Genomic DNA, 13,127 nt, shown 5'->3' with positions numbered 1-13,127 from the left:
CCCACCCCCAAACTTTTGCAGATAGGTAGGGAAGGCTTGGCTGAAGATGAACGTGTACTGCCAAAACCTCTACGCTGCTTTTATGGTTTCTCTGCCTTCCTAACAAGATGTTTTTAGTGCTGATCTGTTACAGAATTGGCAGCTGATTGCCTCCAAATGTCTAGAAGTCAGTAGGAATGGTATTTTAGTAGTAAACTGCATTTTCTTTAAACAGCTTGAGGATTTTGGAGTCAGTGGGCTGTAGTCCACAGCACCAGCTTTGAATGAAAGGTTCATAAGAGGGATTATGTAGCAAGTGAAAAACCAAAGCACCAGACTGTTGCTTAAAATTTTTTGCATATGACTGTTAACTTATTTATGAATCCACTAACTCTCAAACTTGGAAACAGATGAAAATAACCACTTTGAGTTGAAGGGGAAGCCCTGTATCAGCCGTTTATCTAACAGAACAGCGCAGGCATGCTTTTGGCAGTCCCCCTGAAGTAAGAGAATTTTGGGACTTGCAGTGGCTTCACAAAGCAGACAGAAGTTTGGAGTATATCACTAGAAAATCCCCAGATGTAGAACTGAACGAGCCTGGAGTGAAGAGCTGACAGATCTGCCTGATCTTGCCACACAACAGTAACTTTTAAGTCCAGCCGTCATCTCCAGCCATTGTATCAAAAGCAGACTACAGCAGATCAGATGTGATCAGCTTTGGTGACGTGTTGCACTTTTTCTGTACACGCTTTCCTTTTAACGTATAACTGTTAAGTGACACTATTGTTTAAATGTAACTCAAATTTCAAACAAAAAAGCCCCACAGATACATCACCGAATCAAGCGTCAGAAGTAAATTAGTGCTTTAATTGTTGCAGGAAGTACGTGAGTTCTCCCTTCAGTGTTAACAAGATTTGGCATTCGTCAGTCATTCAGTCCAAAGCAGCGTTGAGCAAACAATATTGCAGTTTATCAGCAGGACAGTCTGAGCAAAATGTCCTAGCCAGAAGTCCCATCAGGGAAAGTAGCTTACTGATTATAAGGTTGGAAAACTTAAGAGGACGAGGATTAATATCTGACAGATTTTTACTTAAAGCCTAGAGAAGAAAAAACTGTTTTATGGAGAGGAGGTCCACAGCTCTCATCAGTATTTAAGACAGTTCCTTCTTGGGATGGTTTGTCATCTTAATTGTGAGAAGTGACTTATTCTGAAATTTGGTTCCCACAGGTATGCTACCTTGAGGTACAAAAAAAATGGTTCCACATGAGGAGTATGCTGTTTGTTTAGAACACGTATACATTTGAGTTTGCCACATGTATCCGCAGCTATATACTCAGAAATTTCAACCTGAATTCCAAATGTAGTGGAGCTTTACTTATCACTGTCATGAAATAGTGTCAATATTTCTTGATCTGCTTATGGTTAAAAGGATCATTCCGGTTTACTTCTCAGTAACTTTTAGACCAAACACTATACATTGAAGGTCTCTTCATGCCAGGAAAAATTACCTGACTCCTTGTATTGGTTCAGATTTTGAAGTTACTTCATGTAAACCATGTAGCTTGGCTGTTGTGGGGGCCATTTAATTTCATCAAACAGTGAAAAATGTTGAGATTGCTTTTTCCTGCCTTTTTTGGTAGGGTATTGTGACATCTGGTCCATGTTCTTCGAGATCAGTTTTAGAAGCCAAAATGTCAAAAAGACAAAACTCTGTGAGTGGTCAGAGTCCAAGATTTATAAGCTGTAAGGTGAAATGGCAAACTGCAAAAACAGTGTCTGGAGGTTTTGAAGGGTGGAGCTTTATTTTAGCAATTCATTCTTTTATTGCTTTTCAGACTGAAGAATGACGTAATTAGACACAACTGTTTTTGTTGTAGTTAGGGAAGGAGAACATTTTAAAAGTAATGTAATACTGTTCAGGGTGAGGGGGTATTTAAGTCTTCATCTTGCATTCTTTCAGAGCTGGTAGTTGCCTTGAAGGAGCAACATAAGTTTATTTGTTATGGTAATATGACTAGTAGGTGTGCAAGACTTGTTCTCATTATTCCTGCAGCGATCAAAGTAGCTTCAAAGGCACCAAAACGTTGAGTTGACCCTCTGTCCCTCCCTCCCCTGAAAGGCAAACAATTGCAAGTCTGTTTGTGGCTTCTGGCTCCAGATGCAAACCATTTTAGATACAGTGGATAACTGAAAGATAAAACCACTCTACCATTACCAGCTAATGATACTGGACTCCTGTTTTCATAACAATTCCCTATTGAAATTACGCTTTTTTTCCTCTAAGCTTGACTCAGCATTTTAGCCACAGAAGACAAGACAGAATCTGGGTTTTCTTTCTTTCTACAGCAGCTCTAAAAGTAGATGACTCTTCAGGGCAGGGCAGACGATTTGAGCCATGTCTGCTCAATAAACTAATTTTAAATGGAGATATTTTTAGAAAGTGTCAATACTTACATCCAAACTACCCAATTACATAACTATCTTTCTTCACCAGTAATCAATTCCTATTATTAGACAGACTTCTTTGTTCACTTCTGCTGTCCTTTGTAGTTAGTTGGAAGGAGCTAGAAGCTCTGTTTCAAGAACATAGTTACACACATGATGCCAAAGGGGTAACTTGAGTTTCTCCTGGGAGCTTAAATGTTTTGCTGCTGAAGCAGCAAATTAGGGTCTTGGTACAAGAAGCTGGAGAATGTTCACGTTTTTCCCAATGCTTTTTCAAAAATTGGTTTTGTTGCTTGCTGCTGTATGTCGAATGCCTTGATACTTCCTTTGCACCTTCGACTTAGAATGTGGAAGAAATGAAAGCAGAGGGATAAATGGAGAGTATTACCCAAGAGTGGTTTTGTGCCTTGGGGAACAGAGGTTGGTTGGTTTGCTTGCTTTTAGCGGTAAGGCAGATGAGATGCACAGGTGTGGCGGTGTGCATTTGCTGTCTAGGTCTTGGCTTGCTGGAGGGGTGACGGAAAAATGCGGCTTTTAAATCGGATTTGTGTGACTCAAGTATTTCTGATGAAAAGCATCTTGCACTGGCATGAGAGCTTACAGTTCTGCGTTACTGCCTTCTCAGCTGCTATCAGGAGTGCCTGAGATATGTTACATGAAGATTTTGAGTTCAGTTTTTCAAACATACAGATTTTTTTCTTGCCATCTCTGTGGCTTGCGGGGGGGCTTGTCAAGCTCACTTTAAATAACCAGTCTCTGCAACTTCTCCACCTGCTTAGAAGGTTTGATTCCCTGCTCCCAGCCACACATGGATCTTTTTGCAGACTTTAATGATCAGGTGTCTGTCCAGCCTGAGGTGCTCTGTACAGGAAGCGCAGAGATAGGAACAGAATTTTTTTAATTTTTCTTTTTTTCCTTACCTGATTCTTTCCTTTTCCCCTCTCCACTGTTGTTCCCACCTTTCAGTGCGCCTAAAGTCTGAACTCAAAACCATGGGAAAGGGAGATGAGATGTGAGCCAGTTCTCCAGGCAAGCTCACAGTTTAGATCACCTTTGAGTTAGGAGGCTTCTGGTAAATGCAGTGAGCTTGTGGTGGCTTTTTTACTGATTGACCTGGACAGAACCAGTTTAACCAAGTAATGTTGGACCACTGAATGATCATAATCATGACTAGCTCTGAGCTGTAGTTTATGGTGTGAAAAAATGGAGATGTAGTATTACCAGTCTTTTCTCCCAGAGGCCATTCTGAAGAGTCGTTCAGAACTGGGAGCCTGTTTCTCACCATTGACTAGAGGTGTTTGAAGTCGACAGTCTCTTATGCTAGGTGATGTGGCTGTCGTAACTGCATACTTCTTGAGCAATTGGTATTTTTGGTAAAAGGGAATACCCACGGACACCTACCTGCTCAACATCATCTAAGAAAAATAGCCTTGTAAAGATTGCTCTGCTTTCTAAAGCTTTGATTTGTTTTCCAGGTCTTTCGGTGTTGTACTTTGGGAGATTGCAACGTTGGCGGAGCAGCCGTACCAAGGCATGACCAATGAACAAGTGCTCCGGTTTGTGATGGAAGGAGGCCTGCTGGAAAAGCCGGACAATTGTCCCGATATGCTGTAAGTGTCAACAGTTACAACTGTTCTCAGTGCACAGTTTATTCTTCCTGATCCCTTCAAGGTCTGTTTCTGCCCTGTCTTGCCACAGGAGGGGTTATTAAGGAGGTATAGTAATGTGAGGTGCTGCTTGAACAGTCTCTTTCAATCTAGTATTTTATAGTAGTTAGACATGCCAGAAAAACAACTTAGCTTGTGGCCACAATCTCACTTTGGGCTATCTCCTCTAATAAGAAAACAAAACCCAGTCTTTGTGTTCCTGAATAAAATTAGACTTAATAAAAGCTCGTAACTGACATTTACTACAGCAGAAGATTTTGTGGCTAAATCTTGTCTCTTCTGCTTAAAGTAATTCTGTTAAGCATAAAGAGAAGAAAGAACGTAGGACAAGCTGAAATGTGTTGTGCATAAACTCTGTGGAATTCAACTTTTCAGTTCAGCATACAGGTAAGTGAGTGTATCGTTCCTTTGTCTGAAACAGCATTGGATCTGCTATTTCAGTCACAGTGCCCATCACATTGGGATAAACAAATCGCCCCTGCTAACAGTTTCCTTTCCTGTAAGGACAGAAGGAAGCATGCAGAAAAGCCTTTGCCTACCCCTAGAATCAGTACAAAGCCTTGCACCAGAGGAGGGTGTGCAGTGCAGCAGCCTTCGGATTTTAGCTTTACATTGTTGAAATACTTCTGCTGGCTTTTGTGTACAGCAGTTTCAGTTGTTCAGACTTTATTACTTTGATATACTTCCCACACTGGCTTTTGGGAAGGAAATACTGCGTCTTGCAGTTATTGAAATTTGTTGGAGGCCCACAGAAGGGATACAATCACTTAAGGGCCTCAGCTGCTTGGGATTCTTAGGAAAAGAGCTTTTTTGGCTGGAGTGCTGGCGTTGGTTTCAGATGACGGGCCGTGTTGTTTTGTTGTTTGAGGGGGGTGGGTGGTATATGCAGGGGGAGGTGTAGCTGCCATGTGATTCCTCAGTTTCACATTCTTTCCCTTCCCCGATGCTGTGGAGAATTTCTGGCAGTCAGATTGACTGGAGATTGTTGAACACGGTCAGAGCTGCGTAATGGAGGGGGGGGAGTAGGCAGAAATGGGGCAAGAACAGGGTGCGTGAAGGGATCAGCTCCTTGAGTCCATAGGAAAAAAATACCTTTACAGTGAGAACAAACTCAGCAAGAGATTCAGCATTGGAAATTCCCCATTAGCCTGGGGCATGTGTAGTATGAACAGGGGGATGGGAGGGGAGTTAGGGCAAGAGGCTCTCTTTACTGCAGCCCACTCATCCCCTTCTCCTTCCTCCTCCTCCGAGGTACCTCTCTGCTTGCTGGGTGTTGCTACTGGATGAATCCACTTTCAGGGTAACTGGCTTGCAAGCTAGGAGAATTCGGTTAATGTCTGGCAGAGCAAATCTTTGCACCAGTGTATAACAGCAAAGGCCTTTTTTTGTGCTGATTTTAGTGAAGAAGCTGTTCACATATTAGTTCTGGCCACCAAGACTTTAGCCTGATGTTGCAGAGGTGGAGAATTTAAAAAAAAAAAAAAAAATCTTCCTTTGAATTTAGCCACTTCTCTGCATCAGAGCAAGGAACAGGGCTGAACTCAGAACTAAGGCACATCCAATTTAGTTGTGTCTTTTTTGTTTGTTTTGGTGATGGAGTTGTGTATAAAACATCCTGACTCTGTCCAAAATGAAAAACAAACAAACAAATAAAAACAACAAAAACCACCAGTTGCACATATTGACCTTAGTAGCTTGTAGTGGCTTGCTTTAGCTCACTTTCAGCTTGTTTTGCCTTTGTATTAGAACAGACACCCATGTCTGCTAAAATTGAAATAGACTGTTGTAGGAATAACAGTGGGGAGCTCCAGGAATAATCATCAGTTTTGTTCCATACACGTACATTTAGCATTCAAAGAACCTATTTTGCGTTACTGCGGTGCTTTTTTCTTTGCGTGTTGTGAAAACCCTGTCTTCTGTCCTGTTCGCCCGGTAAAGATGCTGTCTAACACTCAGTAACCCGACAACTGCTGCCAGTCGCGAACCTGGCATGTGTTGCTGCTGGCAGGCACAGAGACCTGGTCTATAGGCAGAGTTCGTCTCCCCTCTCCAGCTGTCTGATAACCTGCTTCTCAGCAGGGGATGTAACAAGAAAATTACTGAGTGGCCAGAAAGGTGCTTGTAACACAGTTGTGAAGAGCCCTGAAATTGCATATGGATCTTGCCATACATCCCCAGCATGTTTCAGGCAACGGCTTTCCCAAGCACTTTATGAAACGCTTTGTAAAATAGGGGGTCCTCTCTTTTTGTGCAGATCGCTAAAAGATGCTGTTTGAAGACAGGTGTCTTGGCATGTCTGTGCCAGTGGAAGGTATTTTTTAAGACAACACACATTCTTACTGGTGGAGACTGACTGGTCCGTGATACTTGAATATTAACTCACAATATTAACTCAAGATGTCCAGAAAGCAAAGTCCACCAGCGGCAGGGAAGTCAATATACTGATGCTTGATCCTGCATGAAAGCGAGCGAGAATGGGATGCAGGAGCTGCACTTCTATATGTCTCATGTGGTGGGCTACAAACACAGAGATACTTTTGTCTTTGAATTAGTTTGACTTGGAAACAACTAAGATTATGGGCAGAACACAAATTTGCTTTTCTGTAGTGAGAGAGAAGTATATTGATATACAAAAACCTCCAGAACAGGTGGAGGAGGTGGACTGCTGTGGGGAAACATAGATGAGAAGAGAGAGAAGAATCTTGCTGCAACTGTCACCGAATCTACTATTTTTAACCTTGCAGATTATGTGAGTGTTGACACAGCCATGCACGCTCCAGCCACGGTGCAGTAGTTTTTGTGAGGGCCTCCTGTTGGCCCCCCTGCACGATTGCTACGTGGTACGAGCAATCTTGGACATTCCATCTCTCCTACAACTGCGATGCCGGTAATGCTTGTTAGTGGCTGTGCTTTGCTAACCCCTGGTAGCAGTGAGTCAGTAGCCTTTAGATGGATCAGAGACCAAGGACACTTGAAGAACTGGAGAGGTTCTGTCCTGCAGCTTGGTTTTATCGGATGCTTGTGCAAAGGGCGGTTTTACGGCGCGGTTGTCTTGTGGTTCAGAGAGGTGGTAAATCCCTGTGAAAGGGCTAAGCATAAAGGGGGTGGTATTTCTAGAGGCTTTTTACTCTCACCCGGGGTGAAACAAGACTCAGTTCTGTTTATGCTACACCCTTTTGGCATAGTTTGCATGGTTTTACAGACAGAACCATGCAGTAAGACAGATGGTTCAATAAGACGGTGCCAGGAGATGCTTTGCTGTTTTTCTCGTCTTCCTGTGTAATAAGTTATGATTTTGTGTACTACCATTGTTATGGCAGTGTTCATCAGGTGACGACTGTGTGGCAAGAAGGTTTCTTACAGCTGAAGCTCTCAGACAGTGTGTTCCCGTGGGGCATTTAAAAGTTGTGGAAGCTGGAATTTCACTCTGGTTTTGAAACAAAATTGTTTCCCCTACATGCATTGTAGACGGCTAGACTATTTACCTTTGTTCTGGCGAGCACTGGGTTAGAAACCAGGGTCTGCTGTGCAGCGCTAACGTCAGCATGTAGCAACGGCAGGAGAGATCCTTTCACTTCTCCCCACCAAATCAAGTCTGATGCAAAGCACAAACGCGCGCTCAACTGGAATGCAGCTTCTATGGCCATTTTTCCACTTTTTTTTTTTTCATTGTCTCAATGCAAAAAGTAACTCTGTTTCTGCTCAGTTGTTTGAGCAAAAGGTCTATGAGACACACACTGGCTATTCCTCTATCTCATGACGATGCCTCGAACTTCCTTGAGCTTACTTGCCGCCAGTCAGAAACATACTTTATAAAACTGCTCATGTTGTATTAGCAGCCTGTAAATTCTTCCATTGTCTACTGGAAAGGGTTTTTTTGTTTAAGATAATGTAAACAAGGTCTTTGAACCCACAGAGTTAAAAAGAAAAAAAAAATCCTTTTATGGGAACTCTGTAGGGTTTTTAAATCTGGAATGACTTAAAAGAAACATCACATGGCCTTGTTTGTGCTGATGTCACACGCATTACTCCACTGCTTGTGGTATCTCCTTAGCATTGCCCTTAGGCCTCGGGGCGAAGCGCCAGCAAATATCCAGTGTTCTTGGCTCCAGCTAACGCTTCTATTCAGGGACGCAGCAGTCAGCTGGAAAGGAAACAGCAATGAAGTAACAGAAATGGATTTTATATATTTATGTCTCAAGTGTTCCTCCTCGTTTGTGGCTGAGGGTATAGTGCAGTTTTATAGCTTGGCTTCGCTTTTGCTATGAAAGATTTTTTAAAGACTCGAAAACAAGCAATAGTTTAACAGTGTTTATATGCCTACGTGCCTGTTACAATACAGCGTTGAGTACCCAGGGAGTTCTCCCAGCACAGACTGGTTTTGCCAGCTGCTTTTTGGGTGTCACAAGGCCGTGCTGCCATGCTCAGGTGACTGACTTTTGTTCGTGTAGAGTTGTGCCAGCTGTGCTCTCACAGGAATATTTGTGACATTTAAATGCACTTCAATTCAGATTGCTTTTGTTTTGGTTGAAGCGCTCTCAGCAGCGTTTGCATCCCAAACGCAGCAGCTTTCCACCTCTTCCCTGGTTCACATCAGTTGAGAACGTAGTGCCCCCGATGAGGAAATGCAGCAGTATTTCCCAAGGAACGTGTTTCTGAGGGAGGGGATTTCTTTGCTTTGGCTTTGTTTCAGGCCAGGGTTCCCAGAGTCTCCGGACCCCGCTGTGGGCAGCGATGCACAACAACAGGCTTCAGAGTCCAGGGTTTTCCAGCTCGGTGACAGTCCTGTTGAAAGGTTTGTTCTAGAGCAGGGACTCTGGAGAGATTAAGACATTACTCTGTGATGGACTCAGGTGCTATTCAAAAAAGGAGTGACTTTTTCTTCCGTTTGTTTTTGTCTTTTTTTTTTAATTACAAAATAAAATAAAATCGTTCCACACACTGATGCAGAGATGTAGTGAACTGTTGCCAGGGCATAAGGCAGTGAGAGCCAATTAAAGCGTAAAATAGAATCGCTTGCTTGCTTTCTGAAAATCTGTGGAAGTTGGGATAGTGGCATGGTGGTTTTATAGAATCAAAACTAAAAATATAGGTGACCTGGCTAACCTTACACGGGAAGGCTGGCAGAGGTGGGGAAATGAACCCAGGCTGACCGCTGGACCAGGCTGCTGGCCAGGCAGGGAAAGGGGGTCTTACTGGGACCACGGGTCACAGCGCTGGGTGGTCAGTCAGAGAGGTGAAGGATTCTCCAGTATGTGATCTTAACTGAAAGATTTTTCGTTCTTTTTTTTTTTCTTTTCTTTTTTTAGATCCATTCTTATTCTAGTACAGAAAGTAGTTGTTTTGACCAGCGATGACCTCCTACACGCAGCGTGTTTCTCCGAGTAGTGTGTACGGAGAGGATTGGCTCGAAGAATTAATGTTAATCATCCTTTTGTTATTTAAATTTGTCCTCTTACTTGTGCTGTGTTAACAGAGGACATCCCTATTCCACCTTCACAGAGAGTGAAATCCTTTCTTGTGTTGTGTTTAAAGCTCAGGGCCATCTCTCAGGAATATCCAATTTTGCTGTGTCATGAAAATGCTGTTTTCATTATGTATCTATTACTGTTTCATTTTGTGGTTTTGTTTTGCCAGCATGGGACATTGTACAGATCTAATCATGGATATGCTTAAACAGATGATCTCACGCTCCGTAAAATATTAATGCGTCCCTGGCCGTAAATGAAAACAATATAATTTTAAAATAAAAGATTAGAGAATGTCTGAGATTGGCAAATGCCTTTTGGGGATTAGAATTAATTTTAATGTCATTTTCTTCTTTCAGGGGAAAAAAGCAGTGCTTTACCTTGTGTGTATTTCCTATTTTAATTTTTTCCAAGATAATATTCATAGGGTAGGGATTGGTTGTTTGAAAAAGATGCTCCGAGAGGCACTATCATGTAGCTGTATGGTTGAGTAAGCACCAGAATATTTTGGAGGGAAAAAAGAAATCTCAAGTCAGAATAAAAGTTGTGAAAATGCGTCTGGATGTCAGGTATCCACGAGACTGTTATACGGGCAAGTGTGTGGGAGGGAGTGGAGGAGGTTGAGGTAGGAGCTGTAGAAATAAACCAGCGATCAGAAAGAAGGTCAAAATGCAGCACGGGGATCTCGGCCTGTGAAACTTCTGTCACTTCGTCTTCCGTCAGAATTGGATGATTTTCTGAAACGCGTGGTCCGATTCAGTCACAGTTGGTTGGGCTCCAGCCGGGGCTCGTAAAACCCCCGAGTAACTGGTTTTGCTGTGTGTTTCCTATCCAGGTTTGAATTGATGCGCATGTGCTGGCAGTACAATCCGAAAATGAGGCCCTCCTTCCTGGAAATAATCGGTAGCATTAAAGACGAGCTGGATCCAGCATTCAAAGAGGTCTCCTTCTTCTACAGTGAAGAGAACAAGCCTCCGGATACAGAGGAGCTTGACCTGGAGACTGAAAACATGGAGAGCATTCCTTTAGATCCCTCCTCCACCCTCCAACCCACTGACAAGCACTCAGGACACAAAGCCGAGAACGGCCCAGGCGTGGTGGTCCTTCGGGCCAGCTTCGAGGAGAGACAGCCGTACGCACACATGAACGGGGGACGCAAGAATGAGAGGGCCTTACCGTTGCCCCAGTCTTCGGCCTGCTGATCCTTAGAACCAGAATCTCACAGAAATAAAACACAGAAAAACACATGCATTGGGGGAAGAAAGAAAGAAAATTACAATATATTCAAAAGCCTACTGTACCTCAGTGGATCTTCAGAACTGCCATAGCTGCACTTGGGAGAACCCTTTTTTCAGTAAACAAGTTATCATATTTTTTCTTTTTTCAATATGCAAGCAGATGTTTGTTTCAGTAAAGGACTCCATTCATGGGGCACACAGTTGGCCTTTTAAAACTCTAATGTTAACACTTAATAGCAACAGAAAACTTGAGATCTGATGTCTCTCTCTCTCCTCTCTTTTCTTTCTCTTTCTTTCTGTCTCTCTGCTTCATAATGGGAAACATATCTGCGTGCAAGTTCAACCGTACAGCACTTTTATCAGATCAAAGATATCGCAGGCCAGGTGGCTCCCCGGTACCCTTGCAAGCACCTGCCTAACACTGTAGGTCTTTATAAAAAAAAAAAAGAAAAAGGAAAAAAAAAAAAAGAAAAAAAACAAACAAACAAAAAAACCCACACACACAAAAAAAAAACTAAAAAAGACTGGATTTTTAATGTTGCTCTTTAATCTTTTTAGGAACACGTAAAAGAATAAAAAAGGGCCATCACTCGTCCAAGGTTGTTACCATTTTCAGCGCTGCCAAATTTTGCCAAAAAATTGAACTCTTTGTTTTTTTGTTTTTGGTTTTTTGTTGGTTTTTTTTTGTAGACACGGAAGGAGCACAGTAATCAGCTGCTCTGTTTAAAAGAGATCCTGACCAATACATTCTATTCAATCATACACTGGTATTAAAAAAAAAAAAAATTTTTTTTAAAAATCAAATTGTCTAGATCTTTTTTCAAAACTGGACAAAATGTGATTTTTTTTTTTTCTTGTGATGGAGAAGATAAAAGGGATGGGGTAAAGAAACAGCCCTCCCTCCACCCCTATCCCCATCCCAGTGAATTCTGGACAAAACTGGCAGTGGTGAAGCTAAATAAACACATGCATTTCTTACAAATAAGTCAACCGCACGCCAAAAATGAAACATGAAAAACACGAAAATAACCGGCAGAGATCTCCATCGTTGCAGCCTGCCTTCCTTCACAGGCTTGCAAGGAAAAAAAAAAACACCTAGAAACATAAATTGGAGAAGACAAAAAAAAGCAGTAACCGGATTCAAGTATATGATGCTTTGTTGACCTTTTCTCTTTATTATTAAGACTTCTCGAAGGGTCTTGCAGTTCTATGTTAGACCATGGATCATTTGCATACACATTGTCTTTTGTGTCACTTTTATAACTTTTTTACGGTTCAGATACTCATCTATATGTCTGTACAGAAAAAAGCTGCTATTTTTTTTGTTCTTTATCTTTGTGGATTTAATCTATGAAAACCTTCAGGTCTGCCCTCCTTCCCTCCCCTTCCCTCCCACCTCAACAAATTTTCTTATGCTTTGTACTATAGTGTGTAACTTTTACTTCCTCCTTCCCAGTAACTGATACCTTTCATATGATTTGCCATGAACTGTTTAATGCCTTTTTATAAATACATTTCCTCCTCTTTTTTTTTTTTCCCCCCCCTCCTTTCCATTAGTTGTTTTACAACATCTTGGCTGTGTGGGCTACAGGGCTTTTGAGGGGGACATGGAGAAAGAAGGGACACCCCACACGGAAACACTCTAGCAGTGCTGTGGCGTGGTGTTTTTAAACCCCGGTTTTCCTTCCTTCCCACTAACCTCTGCCCAGACAGCATGCGAGTCTCTTACAGTGCAAGGCATGATACAAACTCAGGTCAGAAAAAAAGGTTAAATATTTAGTACATTCTTGTTCAGTGTTTATATTCATTGTTGTACAAGGGTCCTACCCCTTCTTCCCTCCCCGCTTGTTTTGGTTGTGGCACACGTCCACCCACCCATCCCCACACAGACACACACACCTATATATGTTTTTTGGTTTTCTTTATTTGTTGGGTACAACAGCAGACACCAGGCTTTTGGGTCACTCATTTTTAAAACAACTATTTTAACCGTTTCACCCCAAGAGCAAGAGCTATACCAGTTGCAGCTTGTGATGCCAGGCGTTGTTAGGGTGGCCATTGACCACCTGGCTCCAGCGAACCCCAGCTCTTCACCTTCCCGATGAGGAAACCCTCACGGGGGGCACCCTGGGCTGCACTTCGCACCCCTGGTTAAAAGAAACAAAACCACCACCAAACCAAACCCATCCTGCCATTTCCGTGGGGCTGGGTGGAAAGCGCGTAGCTGGGGCCGGTGGCTTGGCTAGCAAACAGTTAAGTGTTGGCAGCTATGGAAACCTCTACAAGTACAAGCTTGTTGCTTAAATCATAGACCAAACCTCAGAACAAA

General features: G+C 42.5%; 1 protein-coding gene across 1 annotated transcript in view; it reads left to right on the top strand.

Annotated features, from left to right (window-relative positions):
* Window positions 1–11,233, top strand: part of IGF1R (insulin-like growth factor 1 receptor) — a gene marked incomplete at its 5' end in the record, with an annotated part of 33,864 nt that extends 22,631 nt beyond the window's left edge. The window contains 2 exons of the mRNA XM_009699573.1: window positions 3,901–4,035; window positions 10,396–11,233. Of these exons, the coding sequence (XP_009697875.1) occupies window positions 3,901–4,035; window positions 10,396–10,762 (502 nt within the window). The remainder of the gene's footprint in view (window positions 1–3,900; window positions 4,036–10,395) is intronic.
* Between the last annotated feature and the right edge of the window lie 1,894 nt (window positions 11,234–13,127).

The sequence above is a fragment of the Cariama cristata genome, unplaced genomic scaffold, assembly GCF_000690535.1.
Source record: "Cariama cristata isolate BGI_N322 unplaced genomic scaffold, ASM69053v1 scaffold15264, whole genome shotgun sequence".
In the NCBI taxonomy this organism is placed as follows: domain Eukaryota; kingdom Metazoa; phylum Chordata; class Aves; order Cariamiformes; family Cariamidae; genus Cariama; species Cariama cristata.
The sequence above is the reverse complement of the archived record's forward strand: the minus strand, read 5'-3'. Positions and strand labels throughout refer to the sequence as shown.